We start from the raw sequence: 27763 nt of genomic DNA on the forward strand, positions 1-27763 counted from the left end.
GCTTCCATCAAGTGGGGGGGGGGGGGTGAGAAAAACGGTAACCCTGTCTAGAAGGCTGGGAGATTTCCCCCTTGCCAGAAGGCAGAACTCTTTTCGTCCGCGGCTGAGAAACAGCCCGGAAAGAAGCCACCGCTGGCTGAGCGGGCTGGCAAAAGAGCGCCGGCGTGCCAGAGGCTTCCATTGACGACAAAATCCCTGGGCCGCCCCTTGACTTTTCCTTAGCCAACCAGGCCGCCACTTTGGGTCGAGCCTCCTTCAAGCCTTCCCCTGTTTTTACTGTGATAACCTCCCCAGCGGTCATGTGATGGGGATATAGTACTACGCGAGGAGAGCTAAAGGACACATCACCCTCTGGATTGCTGGTCGCGCGTCGGAACTCCCTTCGCCTGTTGGCGATTGCCAGGGACGACGTTTGCCATCCTGTCAATCTTCTCGAGGGAAACGTTGGTTTTTGGTTTTTGGTTTTTTATTTTTTAAATAGCTGCATCTTTTCCCCTCATTTTTCCCCCATTAAATGCCAGGAGGAGTGGCTGCCGGTCGGGATCTTTTTTTCTCCGTTGCTTTGGGGTTAATTTAAAGTTTGGCGGGGTGTTTCTTTCTCTCCCAGCTAACAGACTCACCCGCATCCCGGGAGTTGAGGAAACAGAGAAAGTTCAGGTAAGAAGGGATCCCGCCTCTTCACGCAATGGGAGGGCGCGACTGGAGAGAGAGGACGGGACCGGTGGGGTGGCGGGGAAGAAGAAGAACCCGCGAGGGGGAAGGAGAAGGAGAAGAAGGAGAAGAAGAAGAAGAAGAAGAAGAAGAAGAAGAAGAAGAAGAAGAAGAAGAAGAAGAAGAAGAAGAAGAAGCGGCTGTTAGTGAAGGAATCCGACCCGCGTGCGTGTGTCCTTGTGTGTGTGAGAGAGAACACACTGTGTGCAAGCCGCGTTGCGCGGGAAGGGAACGTGCTGCTCGCAGATCTCCCGGGTCGCTGGAGAGGAGAGGAGCGGTCGGGTAGCCAGCCTCTGGGTTGGGTTGGGATGGGATGGGATGGGGTGGACTCTGGTTTTCGGGATGCTGAACAAGTGGACGGAAGAAGGACGGGCGAAAATCCGCCTTTGCTCCAGGACATGGAGGCCAAGGCGGCGTTCTCTGGCCGCGAAGTTGTTTGTCATAAAGGAGGGGGACGGGGAGGAGGGAGGGTGTGTGGGAGAGATGACTGAGGAGCCCCCTTCTGCCCCGCTTTGAAGGACCGCGATCCGCCGTCTAAAGGCGCCGGTGGCTCTCCGATCGATCGGAGCACCCAATTTCCGAAGAACGAGCAAAAAAAAAAAAGAGGCGATTTCCCACCATATGTTCTTCAGGCAGAGCTTTGCTAGCGGCCGTAAACTCTGGGAGTCGCTGTGCCGGTGCGGTGACTGTCGCCTCCCCTTCGGCAGCAAATAAACAGGCAGGTACTTTTCCATTTCTTCTGTTAACCCAGGACGTGAGAAGGCCGCTTTTCAATGCCACCTGACAAGCTCCCAGATCTGCCACTTGTACCATTGTGCGCAAATGCTCCCAGGCCTTTTGGTTCCCTTTTTGGATTTAAAAGCCGCTCAGAAGAGCTGGGCTGCTGTTTTTTGTTTTTTTTTCCTCTCCCCACAACCCTCCCCACTTTCAATATCCCCTGTAGGGCTACAGAAACGCAGGCTGCAGGCAGCGTGCATGAGCCCAGCAGAGAGAAATTAATTGGTGTTTTTGGTAACTGCTGAATATGGAAGCCATATGAAGGTGTTTGAATACATCTCCCATCATTCCTGCCAACACAGGGCTGCTGGGGGTTGAAAATGATGGGAAGTGAAGATATCTGTTGGGTGTCTTTGAGGAAGGCTGGCCCATGCCAACCATTAAACCCCAGAAATTGCTGGATTAAGTCTTAAGAAGCAGCTAACTAGTTGTGACATTGCAGTGTTTAAATGGATGGATTTGTAGCAATGATAGAATTATATGGAAGGTCTCTTGGATAAGACCTGCTATGGGATTTGAAATTTTCCAATCTGCCATCAGCATGGTTCACTTGCCCCAGAAAAATCCTTCTTTTTGGGGAGCTAATAATAGAATTCTAATTGTTAGAGTTATCTCTTTACCATAGGGTATACCCCAAATCCTGTTTGAGGACTGGGTATATCCGGTAACCCAAAGTTATTCCCCAAAGAGTCTTTTTTTTTGGCAAATTTATGGGAGAAAGTATAGGATTGTTCCCTGTTTGGAAGCTGTTTATTTCATGTGTGTGTGTGTGTGTGTGTGAAAGAGAAAGCTGTATATACTATACAATGCCATCTGAAAACCACCCATTTATTTTTCCTCATGTCAGTGAGACAGCTTTCAAGAATGTAGGGGAAAACCCAACTCCTATTATTTTTCACAAATGTTGCCAAGGCAAAGATTCATTTCTGTCCCTCTCTCCGTTGATCTTCTCCAGTCTTGTCCTGCTACATACAGTTTGTATCTTTACCCTGGCCAGTACGGCCATTGGCCGAAGCTTGGGCTGAGATATAATCCGCATATTCAGAGGGCAGCAGTTTGGAGAAGGTCTCGTTGCACTTGGCCGGAGAGCACTCAAGGTGTTCCTCTGAACTGCAGGGAGATTTCCCTTCGTTCCTTGCAACACATTTTGCTGTGGAAACTTTGTGGCTTACATCATTTTCACCTATGGAGATGAGGTGAGGTTTCCAATGGCTGCGGCAGAAATATTTCGTATTTTTTTCCAGCAGAACTTTGTGTGTGTGTGTGTGTGTGTGTGTGTGTGTGTGTGTGTGTGTGTGTATTGGACTCCTTTTGGAAGGTAATGGTGAGGAAGTAACCTAGAGCAGGAACAGGAGGAGGCAGCTGCATGTTCTGTTCTGTTCTGTTCTGGCTGTTGTGGTAATGCTGAAAAAGAGACAGTGGAGGGAGGGAGAGAGGGAGAGGGAGAGAGAGAGAGAAATGGCTGCTGGGTTACTTTCGGTCATTCCAAACTTCAGAGTCCAAAGGAAGGGAGTGCGGAAGAGAGAATAGCACCAGGGAAACTGAGTTTCTTTAATTCCATGCTATGTAAAGCTGATGGAGGGGTTTAAAAACATTTGCCTAAACTGCAGCGTAATTTCATACAGCTGTCACTTCCATCTCTTCTCCCTTCTCCCCCCCACCACCACCACTTCATTGAATCTCTGAGCTCTCCTCCCTCCTCCCTGAGCTGGAGAGAGGCGCATATAGATAGACAGATTCGGGACTGCATGCATGTGTGACCGGCATGAATGACCAAAGCTCAGGTAGTTTGGCCAGAGCTGCAGATTAAAGCTTATAAAAATGTTGGTACCGTAAAGCAAAATCTTCAGCAGAGAATAAAGGGATGGATATATTTTCAAGCCAATTAACTTCAGACAAGGAAAGGGATCTCAGTCCCTTCTCAGCCGTGTTTCGTTTTTTAGCAGAGGTATAGATAAAGCTAGGAAATCCTGAAAACTATAAAACAGGCTTGACAACTGCTCTGCACTTGAATCCGTGTGTCCTAATGGCTCCTTTGCTTTAAGAATCAGCACTCCTACCTTGCTGCCTACCCAGCCAAGTGTGACAGGTGATGTACTGTAAATTACAAAGTGCAAAATGATGCAATAGGATTAGGAAATGACCTAGGGTGGGCAGTAAAGGAACTGCGATAGTGCTTGGAGAGGGAGAACAAAAGGGTTGGAACCCACCCTTTAACATTTAAACCTTCCAAGAGGCCTGTAGAACATCTTTGCAATGTTTTCAGTGGCCATGAGATCTACAGAAGAATTCTTCTCCTTGGAAAAATTAAGCAGATGGTATCCTGTCCAGTTGTTGCCATGTTATATAGCAGTGATGGCTAACCTTTTCGTTGTCGCGTGCCAAAAGGGTGCGCGTGCATGGGCGCACACTTATGGGCCTACACCCATAATGCACTGCACGCATGACCCCCCCCTCCCCCAGCACCTGCAAGCGTGACCCCCTCATGCACATGCCGCATGCCTCTGCACATGTGTGCACATCTCACGCATGTGCACAGTCCCCCCCGCACATGCATGGCAGATACCCAACAATCGGCTGGCTGGTGGGAGGCACGCCCACATGCACAGTGCACTTGATCTGGGGCGACGGCTCATGTGCTGGCAGAAATGGCTCTGCATGCCACTTCCAGCATGCATGCCATAGGTTCACCATCATGGTTATATAGAGACTCACCGTTATGTAGACGTTGTAGAAGAGCCACGTTAGTCTGTGGTAGTGAAAAATGGAGTCTAGGTAGCCTTTTTTTAAAAATTACAATAATACATTTTATTAAAAGGCATTTCATGAGTTCACTTCATCGGATGCATGGAGTAATTCATAAATATAAGGAAATTATCGTCTGATGCTACTAAATGTTTGTCTTTGTGAAACAGCAGTCCCCAATTTTTTTGGCACCAGAGGCAGGTTTTGTGGAAGGCAGCTTTCCCATAGACTGTGGAAGAGGGAAAAGGCATATACAACCTTAGATCCCTTGTGTGCACAGTTTTGCTCGGCTGCTGCTCACCTCCAGCTGTGCGGCCCGGTTCCTAACAGGCCACGGATGGGTATCGGTCCACGGCCTGGGAGTTGGGGACCCCTGCTGTAAAACATACAACCAGCCAAAATTAACAGTTCTGACAGACCTGAGTCTCTCCTAAGCTGGAAAGGCTTTCTTGCAGCTATATGTTTAAACTTTCCTAAGCAGACAGACGGCAAAGGCTTTTATTAGGAGATACTACATAGTATACATTTGATTTGTTCGTTCATTCATTCATTCATTCATTCATTCATTCATTCATTCTTGACCCAGCGTGAACAGCAAGGCGTACAGCAGCCATGATTCAGATTCAAATGTATCTTTTTAAAACATTCATATGATACCCACCAAGTTTGTTTCTAGAGTGTTGGCTCACACAGACTGTGAGTTGAAATCTCTGGTTAACCACATAGTTCAGTGAACGAATTTGACCCTGTCCCAATTTCTCCATCCCTCTGCCATACAGGGTTATTGATCACACCAGAGCACTCAAGATTTGTTGCCCTGCCTTGGGATACATCAGTACCTAACACTGGATTATTGTATGCCTTGCTCAAACCACATATAGTGTGTGCTCCAGTTTTCATCTTTGTGGATTAGAATGGAGTTCCTCTTCTATGTTGCATTCTAGATTATTATCTGGAAGTTTTTGTTTCTGGCAGAGCTGTCAAACCTTACAATGCAAGGATATTCAAGAGCACAGTGCTTCTCGTTGTAAAAGGAAAAGAAATGACAGAGAGTGAGCAAATTTGTACAAGTAGTCCTTGACGTATGATCACAATTGAGCCCCAAATTTATGTTGTTTAGTGAGACATTTGTTAAGTGAATTTTGCCCCATTTTACAACCTTTCTTGCCACAATTGTTAAATGAATTGCTGCAGTTGTTAAGTTAATAACAAGGTTGTTAAGTGAATCGGGCTTCTCCATTGATTATGCTTGTCAGAAGGTTGCAAAAGGTGATCATATGACCTCAGGACCAGTGGTGGGATTCCATTTTTTTTTACTACCGGTTCTGGGGGTGTGACTTGGTGGGCGTGGCTTGGTGGGGGTGGCAGGGGAAGGATACTGCAAAATCCCATTCCCTCCCCACCCCACTAACCTGCTTTCCAGCTCCATTGTCCTGTGCAGGGCAACAAAAGAAGACCCAGCCAATCAGCTGGGACTCGGGAGGCAGAGAATAGATGGGGGCTCAGAGGTGGTATTTGCCAGTTCTCTGAACTACTCAAAATTTTCACTATTGGTTCTCCAGAACTGGTTAGAACCTGCTGAATACCACCTCTGCTCAGGACACTGCAACCGACATAAATATGAATCAATTGACAAGCGTCTGAGTCTTGACCGGATGATCATGGGGATGCTGCAATGGTTGTAAGCGTGAAAAATGGTCATAAGTCAGTTTTTTCAGTACTGTTGTAACTTTGAATGGTCACTAAATGAACTGTTGTAAGTCAAGAACTACCTGTATATTCAAAGAAGTCTGAGAAGTGCATTGTGTTCATACACTCAGCCTCTGGTGTGTGCACATCTATAGATACACCTAGGGAGGGACTTCAGATAGAATCTAAAGCCCCAAGGATTAATTGTGGAAGACAATTACTCCCAATGCCATACTTTGCTCAGTGTCTCTATATGATAATATAATAAGAAGTAATGAATATGCAATTGTGTATGTGTGTTGCATTGCTTCTTGCTCCTTTTGACTGCTTTTAAGCATCAAACATAGTTCATCTATCCCAAGAATGCAGAAATCATTGATAGGTCCCTCCATTGGCTCTTCCCTCTGTCACCTGGTGCTAAGAAAACAAATAAATTCAGACTGGGCACTCCTGGCATATTGAAAAGGAATTCTGATAGGCCCAGAATTGCCTCTACAAAGCAATGCCCTATAAGTATACCTCTGTACATGAATAGGACCCGTTCTCAGGGCAGCCTAATGCACAGGTGGTTGGGTGCCTGAATGGCACATATGTATCAGTGGCAGAAGGAACACTAATCAATGCTACTCTCTTTAACCTAGTGTTGTTTGTGGGAAAAGCCCAGAATCTCAAGTCAGCCTCATTGGCTGTTTTGTTTAGCAGCCAACTCACCACGGGACAACTTGCTGTAGGAAAAAGTTACATAATAGTAAAAAAAAAATGGTGGAATCATTTCATTAAAGAAGGGATGCAAAATGAGGATAAAATGAAATGTGAATGATAAAAATTAAAATATTTAAAAAAATAATTAAATATAGTTGTTGAATTATCCCGTGGTGAGTTGTCCCTTGGCAAGTTGGCCACAGCGAGTTGCCCTGTGACTAGTTGGCCACGGGGAGTTGGCCACAGTGAATTGGCAGTGCTGAGCTGACTGTGGCAAGTTGTCCCACTCTGGCTAGAAAGCAGGAGACTGGGAGTTCTAGTCCCAGCTAGGGCATGAAAATAGGTGGGTAACTTAAAGCCAGTCCCTCTTTCTCAACCCAATTCACCTCATAGGGTTATTGTTGTGGGGAAAATAGGAAGAGGAAGAGTATTAATATGTTAAATTCCTTGAGTTATTTATTAAGATAATGAAGGTGGGATTATAAATACATAAAATAAGCCTTTTTGGATGGAGAGGAAAAAAATGAACCAGGATGGGGAAGGTTATCCTGCAGTTAAGCAGAGTCTGTAGCTCAAATTTCTCCAATCCAAACAAGTTCAACACTGACTGCTGGAGCATACTAGCTGCTGGATTAATGTTTTCCCTATATAAAAACAGTGGCAATGGTGTGTTATGTTCTGAGTTTCTTGGAATTTCTGAGCCACAGCATTCCGATGAATTTGGGCAAAGACCAACATAGAAAGTACATATGCTTACGTTCCACTCCGGGTTATACCAAATGAAAACAAGTATCTACACATTATATCAGGGCAATTGGTCCTGTCAGGAAAGCAGAGATTTATGGGATTGTTTTGCATCAAAGAGAAAAAAAGATGTTGGCAGCTCTAGAATGCAGTTGTCAGCATATCCACAGCTGCTTAAAAAACACCAAATAAGCTAATGATGCTTGCAGTGACATAGCATTCCCTTGTAATGCTCTCAGCTCCTCCTAGAATGACAAGCAGATCAGTTTTTGCATAGCTTTCTACATTCTTCTCTGAATGTCGAGTCCAAAATGCAGCAGTACAATTCCTGTCCTTTTAATATTTAGTTGCTGACCTAAACTGACAACTGTTCTTTGGAACAGAGTTACGTTTGTCTTCCTAAGCCTTGTCTTAAGGTTGGTGTGAAAGCAACATAGAAAAACAGCCCAGCAGAAACCTTGAGATTATTATGAGTAGGGAAATGAGTTTTTCCTTAGATGTTTTCAGTGGCAGCAGATAGGAATCTATTCTCTATTAAACCAGAACTAGTTTAAATTGGTGAGAGAGCAGATTTCAATAAATGAAAATACAGGATCTCTTCTATGCCTAGAATTGTCATATTATCTCTTATTAGGTTTGGAGAATTTCAAATTAAAGAAGAAATTTGCTCACTTTAGTAAGAAAGGGATTACATATAAACATAGTCATTGTTCCTTTTTCTAGTAAATATCATACAAAGTGCAATGAAGGATTAAGAAATAAGATAAATACTAAAACCACAGATAAGAAACAGAAAAACAAACAGCTAAATCTATTTTACACTAACACTCTTATGTACTATCTCTTACGTTTCTATCCATGGAAACCACTCTGATTTCTGTATCTATGCAGCATTTTGTATATTGCCTTTTGTCTTTGATCTCCTCACTTCACTGTTTCTGAGGATATTATCAACTCCATACAACCCCAATTTTCTCGGTCTCTCTCTTTCTCTCCATTCACTTTTTCTTCATATTTTTGAATTGATCATCGTTCTTTTTCTTTATGTGACATACAACCTCAACATACTTCTTTACTATTGGCCACTGATTCCTGCTGTTCACTTACCCCTTCATTCTTGATCCTGTGTCTTCTTGCTTTACTATATACGTACTTCTTTGATATCCCATTTTCATAATCTTCAGATTACTTTTAAATTTCTCCCGACATTCTGAATTCTCACTTCCCTCTTACAAACTAAGCAGGAGTACCCTCCTATACACAACCACCTCCATTTCTTAAACAAGCATTTGTGCTTTGCAACAGATCACACATTATTCACAGTTTTTCCTTCAGCATTTACATGCCTTAAAATGTCTACTTTTTTTAATTTTTTGTAGTAAACATACTACCAAGATATACAAAGTCATCTATTTACATTTTCACAGTTTACATACAACTTAACATTTCCATTCCCGCAGCATAGTTGAACCTGCACTGAATGACTGCTTTGATGGGAAGGGGCTTAAACTCCTGCATCCTTTTACTAAACTCTGCGTCATAGGGTAGTATGTTTACCCTATGTTCATGTTTCTAGAGCAAGATCTCCTGGGGGCGCCCACTAGTATGGTAAATGCAAGACGAAGAATAGCTGAGCTTTAATTAGAAAGCATACTTTTCTTTCAGAGACTCAGCTAGTATTCCATCTGCCCTCTCATGTATCTTGCTAATATCACATTCTTCGCTGAACTTCGCTATCCTTCTTGATTCTATTTTAAATGGTAATGTCTAACGGAGAGAAGGGAACTGCTTCTCTCGCTAGGATTTCTCCAGATGTGTTGGGCATGCCAATCAAGGTAAGAAGATGAAGCCAAAACATCTGGGGGGGGGCAGCTGAGGAAGCTTAACATTTTACGAAGAAACTTTCTATCTTCTTTGCTTTCTCTACTCTTCTACTGAGCTGTACCTTTTTTATGGGCATAGATACTTCCCTTCTCCAATTTACATCTCTTCATTGGTTGCATGGCAGCTTGGATGTGCCATTGTTTCCTACAGTAGATCCAGTGATCACAATACAAAACAGGCTTAAAGTCACAACCCATTTAATCTTGCTTTTAGCCTTCTAATTCAATCCTATTTAGAAATGGAGAGAATTATGCTGTAAGAGTCTCTAGGTCTGGATAGAATAGTGTCAGTAAAATATCAAGAAGAAATGTTCCCATTAAAATATTTGGAGCTGAGGAGATTAAAGTTGGGAAAATATTCCCCAGTTTTACATTCCCTAAACATTTGAGGATTTTTGATATGGCTTGTCCTATTCCAGTTTTGTCACTACAAATTCTGGTATAGCCTAGTCAATGGATAAGCTGAAAAGTATCTGTTATGTTTCACTTCATATGCCCACAAAACTTAAGTAAGGAGCTATCCCAAAGATCCAAGTTAGTTTATTCCCTTGAGTAGAGCTACTCAACACTCCCCAATGGTCAAAGGGAACAACTTTGAAGACTAAAATCCCACCAGCAGCCCATCCTTCCTTGGTAGTGTCAATGCAATTATCATTCTCATCACTAATAAGCAATTTGTTGTCTTTTTGTGACATCAGTTCTGCTCCACGAAGAGTCTGAATGGCATTTCTAACCTTGGATGTGAGTGTGCTGCCTAATCCTAGGTCCGATTGCAGCATTGGAACTAGGCCAAATGGTGATGCTGTATAATAGTTACTTATTTGTTTGTAAATACTGTGTCCCCTGGAAAAAGGGAATTAATGTTAATATAAAAAGGAAGAAATCAAATATATTTTACTGTATTATATTTTAGAGTATATTTTCTGTTTAATTATTTTAATTTTGGCTACTCTGTGTAATGTATGACTGGAATGATCAGAAAGAATTTACCCAATAAATAATAACTACATAATTTTAAAAGCACAGTCTAAAAACATCAGGATATTGCAAACAGTTTCAGTCCAGCAAATTGCAGCTGCAAAAAAGTAGAAATAAAAATTCTGAACTCCCTCTCCCTGCTGCCCAAGTAAAATAGTTCTACCTTTTCTAAAATAGAGCAAAGCAATTTACTGGGCTCTTTGTGGGAGGGCTAGAATAGCATTCTGGTATGATTTGAACTTGGGACTCTCTGGATTCACTTAAATCACTTTAACTAAGAGCAGAGAACAAGTCTCTTCTCAAGTTCTGATTTGTTTATCATGTTTCTGGAGTAGCCAGTGTGCCCAAAGTATTGGAAGAACTTAGTTTCATCTTGAACTGACCAGAAATGGTCAGAAGAACAATGGTGCAGAAAACCAAAACCAAATGGAAATGCCTTCCAGTTCTATCATTTGCAATTGTTGTGGCTTTTTTGCATTTTACACAAGTCAAATTTTCCAGAGGAAGAAAGATATCCATATGTCCAGTTTGTGGGATTGTTCACACTATACTGGTAGATCTGACTTTTCTTTCCTGGAGAAAATTCAAGTATTTGTTTATAAACTGATGCAACACTTGCCTACCTAGTCATCAATTTGTCAAAGAATGAATTATTTGATTAAATATAAATTCAATGGTAAAAAAGCATTCAAATTGATTATTACTAGATACAATGTTATGGGAATGCCAATGTACCTGCATCAAACAGCCTGAACAAATATACAAATATTCTCCTAGTTCCAAACATGCAGATAGAACATTTGCCATAGTAGTGATTTAATTAAAGCTTAGGTTAATTAAGTTTAGTGAGTAAATGGATTAAAGCTGCAATCCAATGTACATATACTGGGAATGGGTCCCAAAAGACTTCTGTCTGAGTGAGACACATCTAGGATTATGAGATAATGTTTGTGGAGCCAAGCAGAACATTTTGAAGTATTCGCTGCCAATGTCACTGGCTTGCTTTGACTCTAAACATTCAAATCAGGGTTGTGAGGAATTAATTTTGTGGTTCAATTTTTTTTCTGGGGTAGTCACACAAAATGGGCTCTAACTTTTGCTTGAACTTCCTGCTATTCTATATATGTGATCACTTTGTAAACGCTCTCTGTTAAATAAAAGAGAAGTCTAGTATTTGTGCTTAAAGTGTGCAATGGCAAGCCGATGAGTGCTTTTTCTTCCAAACTATATCCCCACTCCAGATCATTCAAAAAGCTCTATCTCTCAGAGAAATGTACTTGTACTCTGTTTGATATCCTGTGGAATGTTAACAGATGAGTCCTGATGGAGTAAGCGAAAAATATCTCTTGCTAAATTACTCATTTATCTTGCATGAGTTTTCTTCAAATGGGGGTGAAGCAAAGATTGGGAAGTTAAGTATGCAGAATAAATTGTATCAGTTATGTGAATATGATGTCCCTTTCTTTGGATAACGTTGCAGCAAAGTGATCATAGCAACAATAGCAGAAGACCATGTTAAAAATAATGCAAATATTCAGGTTTGCTGTTTCTTTTAGGGTAGAATACAGGCTTTTTATTACAATGCACCTTCTCTAACTCTTGCTTCTCTCCTTGCATGCCTTGCAAATTCAGACCTAATAAATTGTGTCTACAACCATCAGAGCTTCCTTAAAATGTGTATATTCTTCAGTGTGTTCGTGAAATCCTTTGTTCAACCAGTTCAAAGTTGGCTAGGATGAAAACATGGGCAAGGGTTGGTTGCAGACATTTTCAGCCTATGCTTCCATCTAAACGTAACAAATGTCTGTGTGAATTCTGCTTCAATGAGTAGAATGGATGTCTGGGAGTGATTCTGCCCCACCCCCAATGCTGGGCTTTGTAGAGATGCTGAAGTTGAATGAATTGATGGATGGCAGCACTCAGCCGACTGGGTTGGTTGCAAGGCTTTTAAATCCAAAACCTGAATGAAGGACTAATTCTAAACCAAATTTAGGAATGGAATGTGGTTTTGATCATTCTAAGGTAGTGTTTTGCAAATGATAAATATTCAGTAATGCAGGCAGCACCATTTAACAGTGACCTTGTAGTCAGGCCAAATGTTGCAAAGGAGAGGAAAAGAAATGAATGTATTTTGTTTTTTGGTCTATAATTTTTACTTATTTATTGAAGAAGAGAGCTGGCAGGGGGAAAAAAATGGATTCCACCTCCAGAAATATGGTAACTGAGGAATCTTGCTTGGTTCAAAACCTTATAAGGACCAGAACTGAAGATATTAATGCTAAAAGCTTGATTCATCAATCTAAGGAAGCAAAATTGACATGGTATATTTTTTATTGAAGACCAGCCGATATTTTTTAGCTCCTGCGATTCCTTGCTTTCACACAATAATTAGCCTATATTTGTATATGTGAAAGAATAAAAATTGCAGCAGATAGAAAACTGCTTCCTAGAGATAAATCTCTATTTTATAAAGAAATTCAGGGATGGGAGAAAAACTCGGTATTCTTTTTTCCCCCTCTGCGTATTCTTTAACTTTATTTGTAGGATTAATGGCTAAAATATAGAATTCTTATCTTTTTGCCAACAAACATTTGAAAAGAAAGCTTGTTGTAAATGTACAGTCATCAATGTACAGTTATGAAATGGTTTGGGGAGATAATTCTTTTGTAAGCATGCGGCACAATCTTAAAGAAAGATTTCAAGCACTCAAGAGATCCTCTTGGGTGATACAACCTAGATCAAAACATGTAGCAACATGTGCTGTACTCCGTAAGCATTCTAAATCCAGCTATAGGGTTTAGGCATGTTGAGATGAACAATTACTTCTGGTTTCTAACTGTCAACATTTGTGTTTCCCACATTCAGGTTTTCACTCGTTTGGTACATGCTGGTGGGACACGCATAAAGAGATCATCCAGGAATGGTGGATCACTTGCTTCCTGCGGATGAATCTTTCTCATCCATGAGGCCTTCACTTGGATACTTTGGGGACATGACAGCTGTTGGGAGGTCATACCAAATGCTGCCTTCCCCAGTGTCTGAAGATGACAGTGATTCCTCAAGTTTTTGTTCTTGTTCGAGCCCAGATTCACAGGTTCTAGGCTCCAGCTATGGGAGTTCATCAAGTGCTGAGAATCAGGACAGTATATTGGACTACTTGTTGTCCCAGGCATCTCTGGGGAATGGCCATGTGTCTTGGTGGGATAAAAGGAGACTTCAGCCCATTGTGAAGGAGGAGAATTTTAGAATGCCAGAGTTTACAGTGGAGATGGAAGATTCTGGACCATTCCAGCCAACCCTTGAGGAGATAGAGGAGTTTTTGGAAGAAAACATGGAGATTGATCTCAAAGAAGGACCTAAGAGTGAGACCAAAGACATGAGAGCTTGCAGCCAAATTACTGTAGCTTCCATACAGCAGAAAGACCAGATGGTACCAAGTGTTACTTTAAAAGACAGTAAAAATGAACAATCAAATGGTGCAATGGAAGGCAGCCTTACATCCAACGGAACAGTGTCCGTTGATGGAGGGATACCAGTCATGCTCCAGATCCAGCCAGTTCAAGTTAAGCAACCGTCAGATGTGAGCCCTAGTTCACAAGGACAAGTGCAAGAAAACATTAAAATTGCACAGCTCTTGGTCAACATCCAAGGGCAAACTTTTGCACTGGTGCCACAACTTGTTCAATCATCCAACTTGAACTCGTCTTCCAAATTTGTCCGCATAGCTCCAGTTCCAATAGCTGCAAAACCCATTGGTCCAGGAGGTACAATGCAGGGTCAAACTGGAGTCATCATGGGTCAAAAGTTTCAAAAGAATCCTGCAGCAGAACTCATTAAAATGCACAAATGTACTTTTCCTGGATGTACCAAGATGTACACTAAAAGCAGCCATTTGAAAGCCCATCTAAGAAGGCACACAGGGGAAAAACCCTTTGCATGTACTTGGCCTGGCTGTGGATGGAGGTTAGTACTGTCATTTGGTGGCTGAATCCGATTCATAAATTCTACTGTACATCTAATGAACAAAGTAATTAGAGCATGTTCCCTTAAAATTTGGTGACTCTCAAGAAACAACTGTATTTATATAATAGGACGTTGGCCGTTATAAAAATACTTGGTGATATCCCATTTATAAAAGATAAGTCAGTCTTGACAGAGCAAGTTCTGCTGTTTGAATGCCATTGACCCAATCACAGTTTACTCTTTTTGCAAACTGTTTTAGTAAAGCTTAGATACCCTGATATAGCTCAGCAGGAAAAGAGACCCTTTGCATTCAGAAATTCCAAGGTTCATTCTTGTCTACTCCACTTAAGAGGTCTGATAGCAACTGCTGGGAATGATTTGTGCTAGAGAGACCGTGTTTCTATCTACTGTATCTAGTATCATCAATTCAAAAGACCAGACTAAGTAGGGATATGAAAAACAGACCTGTTTAGAAATTATGTAAGTCAGCTTCCTATATTTCACCCATTACAATTTATAAAATGTTGATTGTGATTCCAAAATCCCTTTGCGCTCAAAGGATCAGAGGATATCTCTATTATGTAAATAGCTTAATTTCTTCAGAAATGAACACAACACAAATGCACTTATACTTTCTCAGATAAGGAGAAACTTTCTAAAAGTGAGGACAATTAACTGGTGGAATAGCTTGTCTTCTGAAGTTGTGGGTGCTTCATCACTGGAGGTTTTAAAGAAGTGACTGGACAGCTACCTGTCCAAAATGGCATAGGGACTCCTGCTTGAGCTGAGGGTTGGACTAGAAGACCTTCAAGATATCTTCTAGTTCTACTCTGACTGAAATCTCATCTGTGAATAAAGACTCTTAAAAATCTAAGATATAAACAACAAATATTTTCTACTATGGATAGCCACAAGTGTGATCTTCCAGTAGTTTCAGATAGATTGTTTATTACTGTATGCATATGAGAGTTTATAAATGTATGTTTGCATACAGAGAGATTGATTCAAATTAATACACATGGTTTTTTTTTTCATGATAAGGAAAGATTAGTTAAAATAACTCCTAAATCTGTAGATAAAGAGAATTTAAACTTCCATGACCCCAAGTTGTTACTGCCAGTAGTTAAAAGATAGTAGGAGTTTTAGGTCACATATTCAGGATTGGTAACTTTATCAAGTAAACCCAAGACTTAATTTCTTTAATTTTGAAATGTGAAAAAAAAAATCAGAATTAGTGATATGAATTCCTTCCTTGCATGCTATAAAGGTTCTCTCCTCTGATTTTTTTGGGGTGGATGGGCTGGGGTGCATTGGTGTCTATTAATGACAGAGTTTTATATAAACATTTGTAATATTTATTTTCCATTATGTAAAACATACTGTGACTAATACCTTCCTGGCAAACTGCTTAAAGAGAAAGAGAATAAGAATAGAAATGACTTTGCAGCATCGCCAATGGAACTGCATCCTAGGGGATGACTTTGGCAGCATTAGCTAGGTTTGATTTATTAAGCTTGGGTTATTCTGGAATATCACCCTGTACCTTCCTGGGCAACCATGGCCCCTTGAGAATCCACACAGAGACAGAGGCCTCCTGCATCTTAGATGGCTGAGGGATCTGATCAAGGTACTAGGCTAGAAGTCGGGAGGCTGTGAGTTCAAGTCCCACTTTAGCCATGAAAGCCAGGTGGGTGACCTTGGGCCAATCAATCTCTCAGACCAACCCACCTCACAGGGTAGTTGTTGTGGGGAAAATAGGAAGAAGGTATGTTTGCTGCCTTGCCCAGCTTGAGGTTGTGGACTAATTTAAGGACTCCCTAAAGAATATCTGATCATATGATCTTTTTTTGCTTCCAATTCTTTGCATAGCAGTATGTGCAAAATATTTAACAATGCTTTAGTAGGCATTGTAGGGTGTTTCACTCTCAGAACATAGCAGTTGAGTATTTACTAAATATGGTCCTTTTCCAGATATTTTGGATGTGTGTGAGAATGTTGGATTAGTGCAGAGTTGGGCAAACTGAGGTCTCAAGGCTGAATGTAGCCCTGAGGCCATTCAGTCTAGCCCTCAATGATTTGTTTACCAAAATTGCCAAAAATTGTGCCATAGTGTCCCACCATTTTGAGATGGGAAAGGTGGAAAACTATATGTAAGCCCTAAAATAGGCTTAACGGTTTAAATAACAGCTACTCCCTTCGACCCTCATTCTCCTATCATCTCAAAAATTGACTTGGCTGATTTTTCATTTTACTCTAAAGTGGTCCTCACTAGCCTCCTCCCATTTTAAGTGCAGCCACCCCCACCCCCAAAAAAGTTACTACTCTGCACTCTGAAATTTGCTTGTATATTTGTGTTCGTGGGTACTTGTCTGTGGCATGCCAGAAATCAGGCCGTGCAAACAAGTAAAGCCCCATCCATGTATGTGGGAGATGCAGACAGCATGCGAAACCATACCTGCCCACCCATACCTCAGAAAAGCCTCTCTCTATGAAACTGGTCCCTGGTACCCAAAAGGTTGGGGGTCACTGGATTAAGTGATACATAGGGTAAAGCTGTAATTGGCAACAAGCTAATCTTAGATGTTTCTCCGGGTTTATTTCCTTCTGGCTGGACAAATGTACCGAAGAAAGTCAAATGCCTCCAGTGCAGTGGTGGGATTCAAAAAAATTTACTACCAGTTCTGTGGGCATGGCTTGGTGAGCATAATGTGGCTTGGTGGGCGTGGCTTGGTGGTCGTGGCAGGGGAAGGATACTGCAAAATCCCTATTCCCTTCCTCACCCCACTAACCTGCTTTTCAGCTCCATTCTCCTGTGCAAGGCAACAAAAGAGGACCCAGCTGATCAGCTGGGACTCAGGAGGCAGAGAATAGATAGGGGCAGGGCCCGTCAGAGGTGGGATTTGCCGGTTCTCTGAACTACTCAAAATTTCCTCTACCAGTTCTCCAGAACTGGTCAGAACCTGCTGAATACCACCTCTGCTCCAGTCTAATTCCATCTGAATTTGGGTGTTATTCTGATCCCAATCCATGTTTGCCACTAGAATTTGTTGCTATACAAAGGAAGGGAAGTTGCTGCATTTTTCCTTCAAATGTTCCTCTCTTTGGGGACGCATCTCTGCTTTCCCAACATCAATTGAATGTTCTTCTTGAACATCAAAGTCAGATTGTCAAATTGACTGAGCCAGCTGAGCTTGGAATTACACAGCTTTCTTTTATCAGCAGGTTATGTTTACTTCTTTGGAGTTTGAAGAGAGAGTGAGACCTCACAAGACTAGAACAAATATATCTGAAGCCTCTGTTTTTTTTCCAGATTGTCTTAAATGCTTCTGGTATTTTTCTCCCTTTCTTTCTTCTTTACGTCAGGTTGAGTAGACATTTTTTCCAAGTAAATGCACATAAGATTATTCGGAAGCTTGAAAAATGTTGCACAAGAAGAATGTATATAGCAGAGGTCCAAAACCACTACTGGTTTCACTGTAGAAGCATTAGCATTTCTGGTTGGGGATAGTAAGTGTGGGCTCCAAGGGCAATGATCTGGAGTTCAGAAAGAAAAGGGAAAGTCCAGAGCAGAGCTCTGTATAGAGACTGGCTATTTACTCAAAGTGTGTATCTTTAAAAACAAACAGAAGAATGAAAAGTTTGTGCTTTATTTTTCTTGTTTGAAAATCAAATGCATACACAACTATAGCCATCTTGGGTTTTTTTAAATTGTTTGGTTTCATTGATAATCCCTTCCTCTTATTAACTATCAATGCAGGTAGTCCTTGATCTACAGCAGTTCATTTAGTGATCGTTCAAAGTTACAATGGGACAGAAAAAAAGTGACTCATAACCGTTTTTCACACTTACAACCATTGCAGCATCCCCATAATCCAAATTCAGACGCTTGGCAACGGATTCATATTTATGATGCTTGCAGTGTCCCAAGGTCATTGATCACCTTTGGCAACTTTCTGACAAGCAAAGTCAACGGGGAAGCCAGATTCACGTAATGAATGTATTATTAACTTAGCAACTGCAGTGATTCACTTAGCAACTGTGGCAAGAAAGTTTGTAAAATGGGGCAAAATTCTCTTACCAACTGTCTTGGCTTAGCAACAGAAATTTTGGGCTCAGTTGTGGTCGCAAGTTAAGGACTACCTGTGTCATTGCTCCATTTAGTTGAGTATTATCTATAGTAGCTTTGCACAACCTGGTTTTCTTTCGATGTGGTTGGGTGTGTTATAACCAAACATTATAACTGATAACATACCAAGTTATACTATCCTGGTCTGCACTGATAGGCCATATTTCTGAGATTACAAATGCCCTTTCCTCCATACAGTCTTTGGAAACTTGTGCTGGGGTATTTTAATTGTTCATGATCAGAGCTACAGCCCTTCTATTTGGATACTGCACCAGGATTAAATTCTTATTCCCTGTCCCAAGGTTTATTAAATGAAATAACTCATTATCTTTTCCAGAATCAGTAGCCCGTGGGTTCCAGCTTCAAGTGAGCCCTTAACCAAACTGTCGTATAAGTTCTAGAGAAAAGGGTTGAATGACAGCTTGGTAGATGTTAGCATACCTCAGCCTGGCACTCCTCTAGCTTGGTACCCATTTTTATCAGAGGTACTATGAGGTTTAAAAAAAAAAGCAGAGGAGCAAACAGTACTTGGAAGAGATGAGTTCAGTATTTCCCAACCATAGCAACTTTGGACTTCAACTCCCAGAATTCCCTAGCCAGCATGATTGGCTGCATTAGATGTTTTTGCTTCTAAAATGAATTTGGACCGTACTACCTCCAATTTGGTTTGTGCCTTACCCTCTTTGCTTCATAGAAAAAAATAAAATAAAACTGCTCTTGTCACCATTCTCTGGGCTTAATATCAGCCCCACTTTCTTTTTCAGCCCCACTGAGCAAGCCCAGGGTAACTCCGAGCTGAACAGAAGAAGGAAGGAAATCTGAAACAGATAGGTGCAAGATTGATGATCTCATTTCTTGATGTGTTTTGGAGCTCAGAGTTCTTCTTCAACATCTCACTGGTACTAGAACAAGAAACACTCTGAAAAGTACAAAAGTACAAAAGGCCCTTTGTCTCTGCTTTTCTGAAGAGCCTAGCTTTTCTTATTTAAATCTTGAGCCAGGCAAGGCATCTGGTAGCAGCTTTGTTAGAGAATGGAAGGATTGATGTGTTTGAGTCTTTGTGTGTGTGTTTTCCTTTACTTAGCAGCTCCACTCCTGATCAGAATACTTGCTCACCAGCCCAAAGAAACTGGATGTTTTATACTCATTTATTAAATTAATACGCTACCCTTTTCACTGTCTCGAGTGGCTCTGGATGGCCTACAGTAGTATAAAAGCGTAGATAAAAAGGCATTAAAATTTAAGTTTGACAGCAAATAAATAAAAGATGTAAATCAAGGACATGGGTGGAATGGGGGAAGGGGGGTGATGACGGAATTTTGTTTCTCTCTCACTCAACCACTTCTAGCATAGCGAGCTCCTATCATGGGACCAAGTCCACCAACAGAGCCACATTTTAAGGCCCTTCCAGAAGGCCAGAGGGGTGGGGTTGGATCTCACCTCTGGTGGCAAGACATTCTCACGGGCAGGAGGCCATGACAGAGAAGTCTGTTCTCCTTGATCCTGCTAGGTGAAATTCCATGGCTGACAGGACCTAGAAAAGGCCTCTTCTGCTGATGCCAGTGGGGTAGGCTAATCCCATTGGAGCAAGACAGTGTTCAGGAAACATCAGGAAATCTGATATCAGCCTGTGAGGTGATCTACTTTCTTCCACCTTTTTGGGGTTTTCTGTTGTGTGAGCAGGGCCTCTTTTTGCTTTCACTATTTTGCCTCTGCTAGCAGCAGCAGCCCTGTTTCTGCAGATTGTAGAGATCTGTCTTGTAATGTGATATAAACTCTCAGGTAGCACATCACCTCCTAACTGTATACAGTATTGCAATCTCTCAACATGAAAATGTCCTACATTCAGGAGCCATTTCTCCCAAGTGAAAGGATTAGGGTACTAGGTACTGGAAGAGACAACCCTGGATTGAATAGATAAAATTGCTCTGACAAAATGTAAAACAGCTTCCTCCATTCTAGCCCAGCCAGGGTTCTAGGTTGGGAAAGCTTACAAGATAGTAAAATGTTGCATGTCATGGTTACAATTATTCTGGGCAAAGCAGTTGTTTATGCTAACTCCTTTGCTAGCCCTGATTAATTTTTAATTGCATTGATAGTTTTTGTAATCATTGTACCATTATGGGGTTCTTAAACAGCAGTTACATGAATAAATCTCCTTTCCAGAGAAACAATTTCCCCATATAATTTTTTAAAGGACCCAACTGAACTATATGTTATTGCCACACACAAAACCCCACTAGCCAAATATAAAATGCAAGAGATGATTAAATGGGTAGAAGATTGGTAGAAATACTGAAAGTGATAGAATTAACAATATATTAATTCTGTTTTCAAAAATTCTGCTTGGAACCTTTTGCAGTTCACACACCTAAACTCAGTTTCATGAATCATGTTTCACCTATGAAGTTAGTCTTAATTTCACGCCCTTGATATTTGAGAAGTCAATGCTTGCAAATTTATAGACGTGACAGTCCTTGGAACTTTAAGTATATCAGCGATTCCTTCAGAAGATTAGATATAATATGTCTAATCCATGAGATTCCATTTTGATTTCATAGGAAAGTTGAATTAAAAATACTAAACATTTGGAATTCCTTTCAAAATTATTCTGGAAGAGATGTTTCTGTACAGATCCAGCATGGAATCTTGTCCTTCCACTATTTGTTACTACTGTCCTATAAGCTATCTGTAAGGAATGTTAATGTTAATTGTGCTTTCAGTTGTTCTTAAATTGTGTTCTTGGAGAACTGGTGACTTCAGTGGACTTTCTGGTAGTTAAATCTGCCAGTAGCAACTAAAATAATGATTAATACTAAAGACTCTTTCTGGAGTAATTGGGTTTTTATCTAGTTTAGATATCATATTCTTTACTCTAATGCAGCTCTGCTAACTGAATATCATTAGGAGAAATAATTGAATCTCCAGATCAAGTCAAATGCCTTGGAGTTGATCCAAGAGATGCACAAAAACCTTTTTAAATTGATTCACAGTTCCACAATTGATTGCTTATTACTTTCCTGTTCCTAGAAAAATGACTCCAGCATCTTCTGAGAAGAGTAGCTCAGAGAATCAAGGCAACTTTCAAACTAATCTTCAATTAGCATATTTAATAGCACTAAATCATTTGCTTGGGAGCTCCTGCTGCTACTATTCAAAAGCTTGTACAGAAAACTGCCTTTTTATCCGCAACATTTACATTTCCTATCAAGAAAAAGGCAAACGAGATGGCCAGGAAACATGGGAGGGTTTAAAAATGGAAGTTGATAATATCTGGAGTGCGTATAAGGTTCCATAAATGAAAGATAATAATTGTATATTAATACCCAATCAAACCTAAATGTGGAAAAATCAACTTATAAAACACACTGTCCATTTCTGTCTTCAGAGAGCATTATATAATAATCTGAATCTTTTATCTTATGTTTAATGTTTGGGTGGGTACATATTGCAAGCACATAAGGAGCTGCAATTTTATTTCTGTAGTTATAGTAAACCGATCTTTTCAAGCAAACTGAATGCCAACATAGCGATGTTGTTACCTGATCAACTGAAGGCTTAGCTGTGATACAAAATATATTTTTATCATATTAACTCATGTTCCTTTTCATGGGCCAGGTAGCACATACCCTGTGAACCTTCTCCCTCCCTGCTCCAAGAGGTCTTGCTCCTAAAGTCCAACAACAAACATTAAGAAATATTTTGTTCGAACATCCTTAATAAATATCAGAGAAACTGCAGACAAGAATTCTATTTAGCAGGGGTAACTTTTTAATTCCCTAAAAGAATAGAGATAAAATACAAAAAGAAATGAACAAAAATGTCACATAATTGTTGGTAGTGTTTCAGTTTAAAAAGTCCAGTTCTCTTCTAGGTTGTGAAGAGAAGTTATATTTTTTTCTTGAAGAAAAACTAACGTTATCCTCTTAAAACAAAGTTGTACCACTTGACATCTCAGGGTCCTTACATGTGGCCTCTCAATACTTTGGACATAGCTCCCCAAACTCTTCCAAATTTTCCCACTTTTAACATGACAGGAGGAGGAAATTATTGGGATCAATACATTTTTTGGCTAAGAAATGCCTCTAATTTCATTTATTTCCTATAGGAACAACAGTTCTTAAAGATGTCAATCTTCTCTATGTCAATCTTCATCACTGTTCTGGCTGATACCAACTATGAGATTCTACTATTCAAAGGTGTCTAAGCCCAAGTGTGCTTCATGAATTCTTAGGTTTTCCAATTGACTTTTCATTTTAATTCTGCATGCAAATGATACTTTGGAAATGCCTAATGAAATTTCTGTGGGGAAAAACCCATTCTTGGAGCAGAGGAAATTTATTTCCTTACCTCAGATTTGTTGCAGGTGACAGCAGCAATTATTTTATCCTAGAAAATGGAAAATTAAAACCCTCCTTTTTGGAGGGGAGGGCAGGAAAAAAAGGCCTTTGGAATTTTTCTTAGCAAAATGTTTTATTTCAAAAGAATGTCTTAAGAGTTTCTTTTCAGCTTGAAAGTTGACAGCCTAGGTTCAAGACTCAAGTATCATGCAATGGGGCGAACTCTCATTACTTGTCCCAGCTCCTGCCTGCCTAGCAGTTCGAAAGCATGTAAATGCAAGTAGTTTAATAAGTATCAGTTCGGTAGGAAGATAATAGCATTCCATGTGCCTTTGGCTTATAGCCGTGCTGGCCACATGGTCATGGAAAATGTCTTCGGACAACGCTGACTCCCTTGGCTAAGAAATGGAAATGAGCACTGTGCCTAGAGTAACCGATAGGGAAGCCTTAACCATATTGCCATAAAATAGATTGGCCTGCTATTGTTTATGTAGGTGAGAGCAAATGGATACTAAAAAGCTTTTGGACAATCTCTGCTTTATACTCTACAATGTATGAATAATAGGGTCTTATTAAGATGTGAGTAGCATAATATTCATTTGAGACTTACCTCTGCCCAGTTACTTTTCATAGCATGCCTTATAATTGCCATTCTCTCTCTCTGTTTTGGTTTGTATGTGTGTGTATATGTGTATACATAATATATGTGTACATTGAAAGCCATGGCCAGTAAACAGGAGGGTGGAGATAATCCAAGATTCTGAAATAACTTACTTTGAAATGAAAATGTTTCAGATATTGAACCATTGTTTGAATGACTTTTTTCATATATGCATCTTGGGTTACTTGCCTCCCTGAGTACTTTCCCAAAAATGTCCTGATGAATAAAAATAATCTATTTGGCAGGATTTATTGAAGTATTCTTCAGCTGAGTGGTGTGATGGCCTAGAGATGAAGACACTCTCCTCACACTCAAGAGGTTGAGAGTTCAATCCTAGGCAGTGCCAGATGTTTCTCTATTGGGGTGCAAAGAGTAAATATCTGCTGCAAACTCCTCATAGGCATTAAGAAGGGCATCCGACCAGTAAACGCTCAGCTCCATTCAGTCACCCTGACTCCACTTCGATAAAAAGGGATTACAGGGCCATAAAAGGGGAGAAAATGAAGTATTCTTCAGGAGTATTTCCTTGAAAGAATGATCATAATGTTAAATATTCTTGGTTCTGTTTTTATATACTGTATGGTGATGACCACTTAAAGGTGAAGGCATCACACTGATAATCTTTTCTTATTTGCTTCCAGGTTCTCGCGATCAGATGAACTTTCTCGACATCGACGGTCCCACTCTGGAGTGAAACCATATCAGTGCCCTGTGTGTGAGAAGAAGTTTGCACGGAGTGACCACCTGTCCAAGCATGTCAAAGTCCATCGATTTCCACGAAGCAGCCGCTCAGTGCGCTCAGTCAATTGATGTGTCCGGTCCAGTCCTTTCCACCATGCCTCTAAGAACTGCCATAAGCAGCAATTGTTCCTTTCTTGTGATAATTTATTTCTCTCCGTGTAACCGCTGCCATTAAGACATCACGTCCCTTTCCCCTCCCCCCATCATTCACCAACTTTGCTATTTTTTTTCTAATTCTTTTTGTTGCTGTCGCTGCCACTTCTTTTTGAAAATTACAGAATTGCAGCATTTCATTTTCAATCATTTGAGCTCCAACATCATGATAATATATGGACAACTTGCTGCTAGTTAATTACAGTTCTGGCATTCCTGAGCACTTTTGCTCATGTAGAGGGCTATTCATCATGAGGTTTTGTTTTTTTTAATGCATTATTAATATTATTAAGTTGGCCTATTTATCCGCTTTGGAAAGAACAATTTCCTTTTGAGATGGAAAAGAAATCCACTTCATTTTCATGAGTTCATTTTTGTTGATACAATGATTTGATGTTGGGTTCCCTAGCTAGATCTTCATAGGTGCTCTCAAAGGAGACTGAACAGAAGAAACATGTTAGCAATACGTGTGCATGTGTGACTGAGTATGTCTGTATATAGAAAGAAGATTGCCAATAGGTGGATCTTTGATTAGACTAAGCAATAAACTATGGAACTAGTCTGGATAAACCCCTATATTTTTCCAGATTGTGTGCACACCATATCTGAGCCTATTAGTTGCTGCCATTTGCAGACTTACCAGCTTTCCCTCTTGAGAAGATGCTTCACTCTCCCTTGTTCTTAGTCCCATGTAAAGATTAGTATGTTTGAAAATACCTGTTATATCTCACGTGGCTGAAGAAGATAAATAAATTAGGATAAGTCATTCGTGCCTTTTCACCTAATCTCCAAAATATGACCTTTTGTCATTCAGCCCAGAGATAATGGCTTTGCATGAGTTGTCCCACAATTTAGGCACAAGTCTTCTTTAGGTTGTATAAAACTGTGGTAAATTTCAGAGAATTATCCTGTTGCCCATTTCTCCATTTCGCACTATTCAGATTCATAATCTCTGGATTGGACACACAGAAGGGGCTAAACTGTCTTTCTTCAACTTGGACAAGTGGACAAGTGGATTTGTCTTGCAGAAGTCCCCAAACATCACAATCAAGTTGGAGAAATCCAAGCTGAGGCAATTTTCTCACATTTCGTAATTAGAATCTGATAATATTTTCCCCAAGGTCTTAAACAGTTAAGCTTGCATGATTAAAGACTTATACCAAAGATGAATAGAATTGTCAACCACACCAGTTATTAAGAAGGCCAAATATTCATCTATTCAATGTATTAAATCATTTATCTAGGAATTTTCTTTTGGTTCTTTATTAGTAGAGCACATCAATCCTGCACTATATGTCATAGTGCCAAAATCCAGCCATGGACAATCTGTTCCTACCATATAAGAAACTAAGGTAGGCTGTGGATTTGATAGGTGTGTGTTTGCATGTGTGCGTGTGTATTTGGCTGACCAGTTCTATGGAGGAAATGAATGAAGTTTTTCTATGAAGTTCAAACTATAATACAGCTAAGGTGCTACTATCAGAAGTAGGGAATGTGATGGCTATTGTTCCAGACTCTACTCAACTTGATAATTGTTTTTTTTTTTAATATACAACCCCCACCATGGGAAGCCATATGCATGAATGCCTCATAATCTGATATGAACTTGAAGGTGCTCTTAGAAAAAATTGATAAGCTGAAGAGGTGTAGAATATTCAGGAGGCTTGAGGTAGTAGTAGTAGTGGAAAGCCAGTTTTGAATATTGTTAAATGGGTGTTTGGTGATTGGCCATTTCCTCTCTTGGCAGGCGCTGTATGGACAGGCAAACCTTCCTGCACAATGACCATTTTCTAAACTGATATGGTTCAAAATTACAAAGGTGCTCCTGGTCCTGGAAGGGTGGCCACCTCTGTTGCTTTATTGAATAGCAGAAAAGGATCATGGCCCTCTTTTCCAGGAATGATGCTTGTCATTAGTCTTTAATAGATCCTTCAGCGGGCTAGTGTGTCCCATCCCGTTCTCTCCCCACTTCCCCTGATTGTGCTGTGGGAGAATGGGATAGCTGCATGAAATCCTGTGTCAATTTCTTGCTGTGCCATTAACTTTGGGTATGCGGAGCCTTAATCAACTACCATTCCTGCAAAAAACATCTATGTGACCTCTTCTGGAACGTTACCCTTAGTTTCTAACTGTGCCAATCCTTTTGCCTCAGCTTATATCGCATCTTCCCAGACTAAGGGTGAAAAAAACCTGCTGAGCCAATTTGCCCTTGTTTACAGTACTGAACCTAATCCATATTCCTAGTGGCTGAAGAGGAAGGACTTCAGACTTCATGAATGTTTTATGAACGCACTTTGAGAGATTTCAGCAGTAAGCGGTACTAGAATGCTCAGTGCCCATATGGGCCACTATTCAGAGAGCAATGCAACTGGAGCATTGGGTGTTCCAGCCAACTAGCATGGTAGCTGTCTTAAGGGCCTTTAATTTTTTTTAAAGGGAATATACACAACACAGAGATAATCTGATGCAGCAGAAAAAAAATACTGTGTTAGGCAACATTTCCTTCCACCATTTTTTCTTCTTTTTGTACTCTACTGATTTTTAGGATGTTTCTAGAGAATGAGAATGTAGTAAGTAGGGTTGTTGGATATTTTTAAAGAATAGGCTATGATCACACAACATGCATAACAAATCAGTTAAGGACCTTGTGGCAGTATTTGTGCAACATTTTAAGTTGGATTACTTTTAATGCAGCTTTTTGTTCTGTTTTAGCTTTAGATGATCATTCAAAGCCCCAATGGGTCAATTCAATTGCAAAACTAAATGTGTTGTACAGTCATAGCTGTCATGTTGATAGCAAATCTGAGCAAACATAGTCATGGTTGAACCTCCCTGAAAGCAATGGGACAGGATTAGCTGTGAGCAGTTCTCTGCTTTCAGAGGGGCTCAGTAGCAATGCATTTTAGCATCATGCCCTATCTTTTTATGTTAACCAAACGGGAATTAAAACACTGCAATTCTGGGTTGAGTAGGTCAAAACAGAGGCCATGTTGTCATTTAAGAGCAATAGTTCCATTTCTTTACGCTAGGAATGCATTCCTTTGGTCCTCTGGAAATTTGTATACTCTATGTGAATGTCTCTCCTATTGACTAGTTTTTATCTCACATCCTATGAATGTATGTAAATAAAATTGTACATATTGCATATCTATATAAAATATCTTTTAAAAACACAAAGATGATGTAAATTAGAGTCAAAATAATATCTTTAAAGCCAGTGTACATAAGTTACAATTCTGTATATTTTTCTTTTGTTCTTCATAAAATATATTTACTTTGACAATAAAAAAAGAAATTTTAAATTTTACAAATAATGTTATATTAATTTCTGGTTTCCACTCATAAATTAGAAATTCTAATTTTCTAAATAGTTAGCAACACTCGTATACTACGGCACATCCAAGACTAACCTGAACTTATACATGACTTCAATATACAAGAAGTTTTCCTTTCCCTTTCTAATTTCATTTATGCTTGCTTGAGACTTGAATGGGAAACTATCCCTGAATGTTACTTCCACGATCATATTGATTACTTAATCCTTACTGAG

General features: G+C 40.3%; 1 protein-coding gene across 3 annotated transcripts; it reads left to right on the forward strand.

The window, feature by feature from the left end:
* Positions 1–293: 293 nt before the first annotated feature.
* KLF15 (KLF transcription factor 15) lies at positions 294–27524 on the forward strand. Of its 3 annotated transcripts, none has more exons than XM_026678222.2 (3): positions 294–657; positions 13095–14192; positions 23961–27524. In XM_026678222.2, exons 2-3 carry the CDS (start codon positions 13150–13152, stop codon positions 24127–24129), a joined length of 1212 nt encoding a protein of 403 aa, XP_026534007.1. In that variant the 5' UTR covers positions 294–657; positions 13095–13149; the 3' UTR covers positions 24130–27524. The 3 variants fall into 3 exon arrangements, with proteins under 3 accessions (XP_026534007.1, XP_087810802.1, XP_087810801.1); XM_087954676.1 differs by lacking the exon at positions 294–657 and adding an exon at positions 9102–9203; XM_087954675.1 differs by lacking the exon at positions 294–657 and adding an exon at positions 11487–11557.
* Positions 27525–27763: the final 239 nt, after the last annotated feature.

This window comes from Notechis scutatus, chromosome 2 (assembly GCF_049901735.1).
Source record: "Notechis scutatus isolate UNSWTSFEM ecotype Mainland chromosome 2, rNotScu1.2, whole genome shotgun sequence".
Taxonomy (NCBI): domain Eukaryota; kingdom Metazoa; phylum Chordata; class Lepidosauria; order Squamata; family Elapidae; genus Notechis; species Notechis scutatus.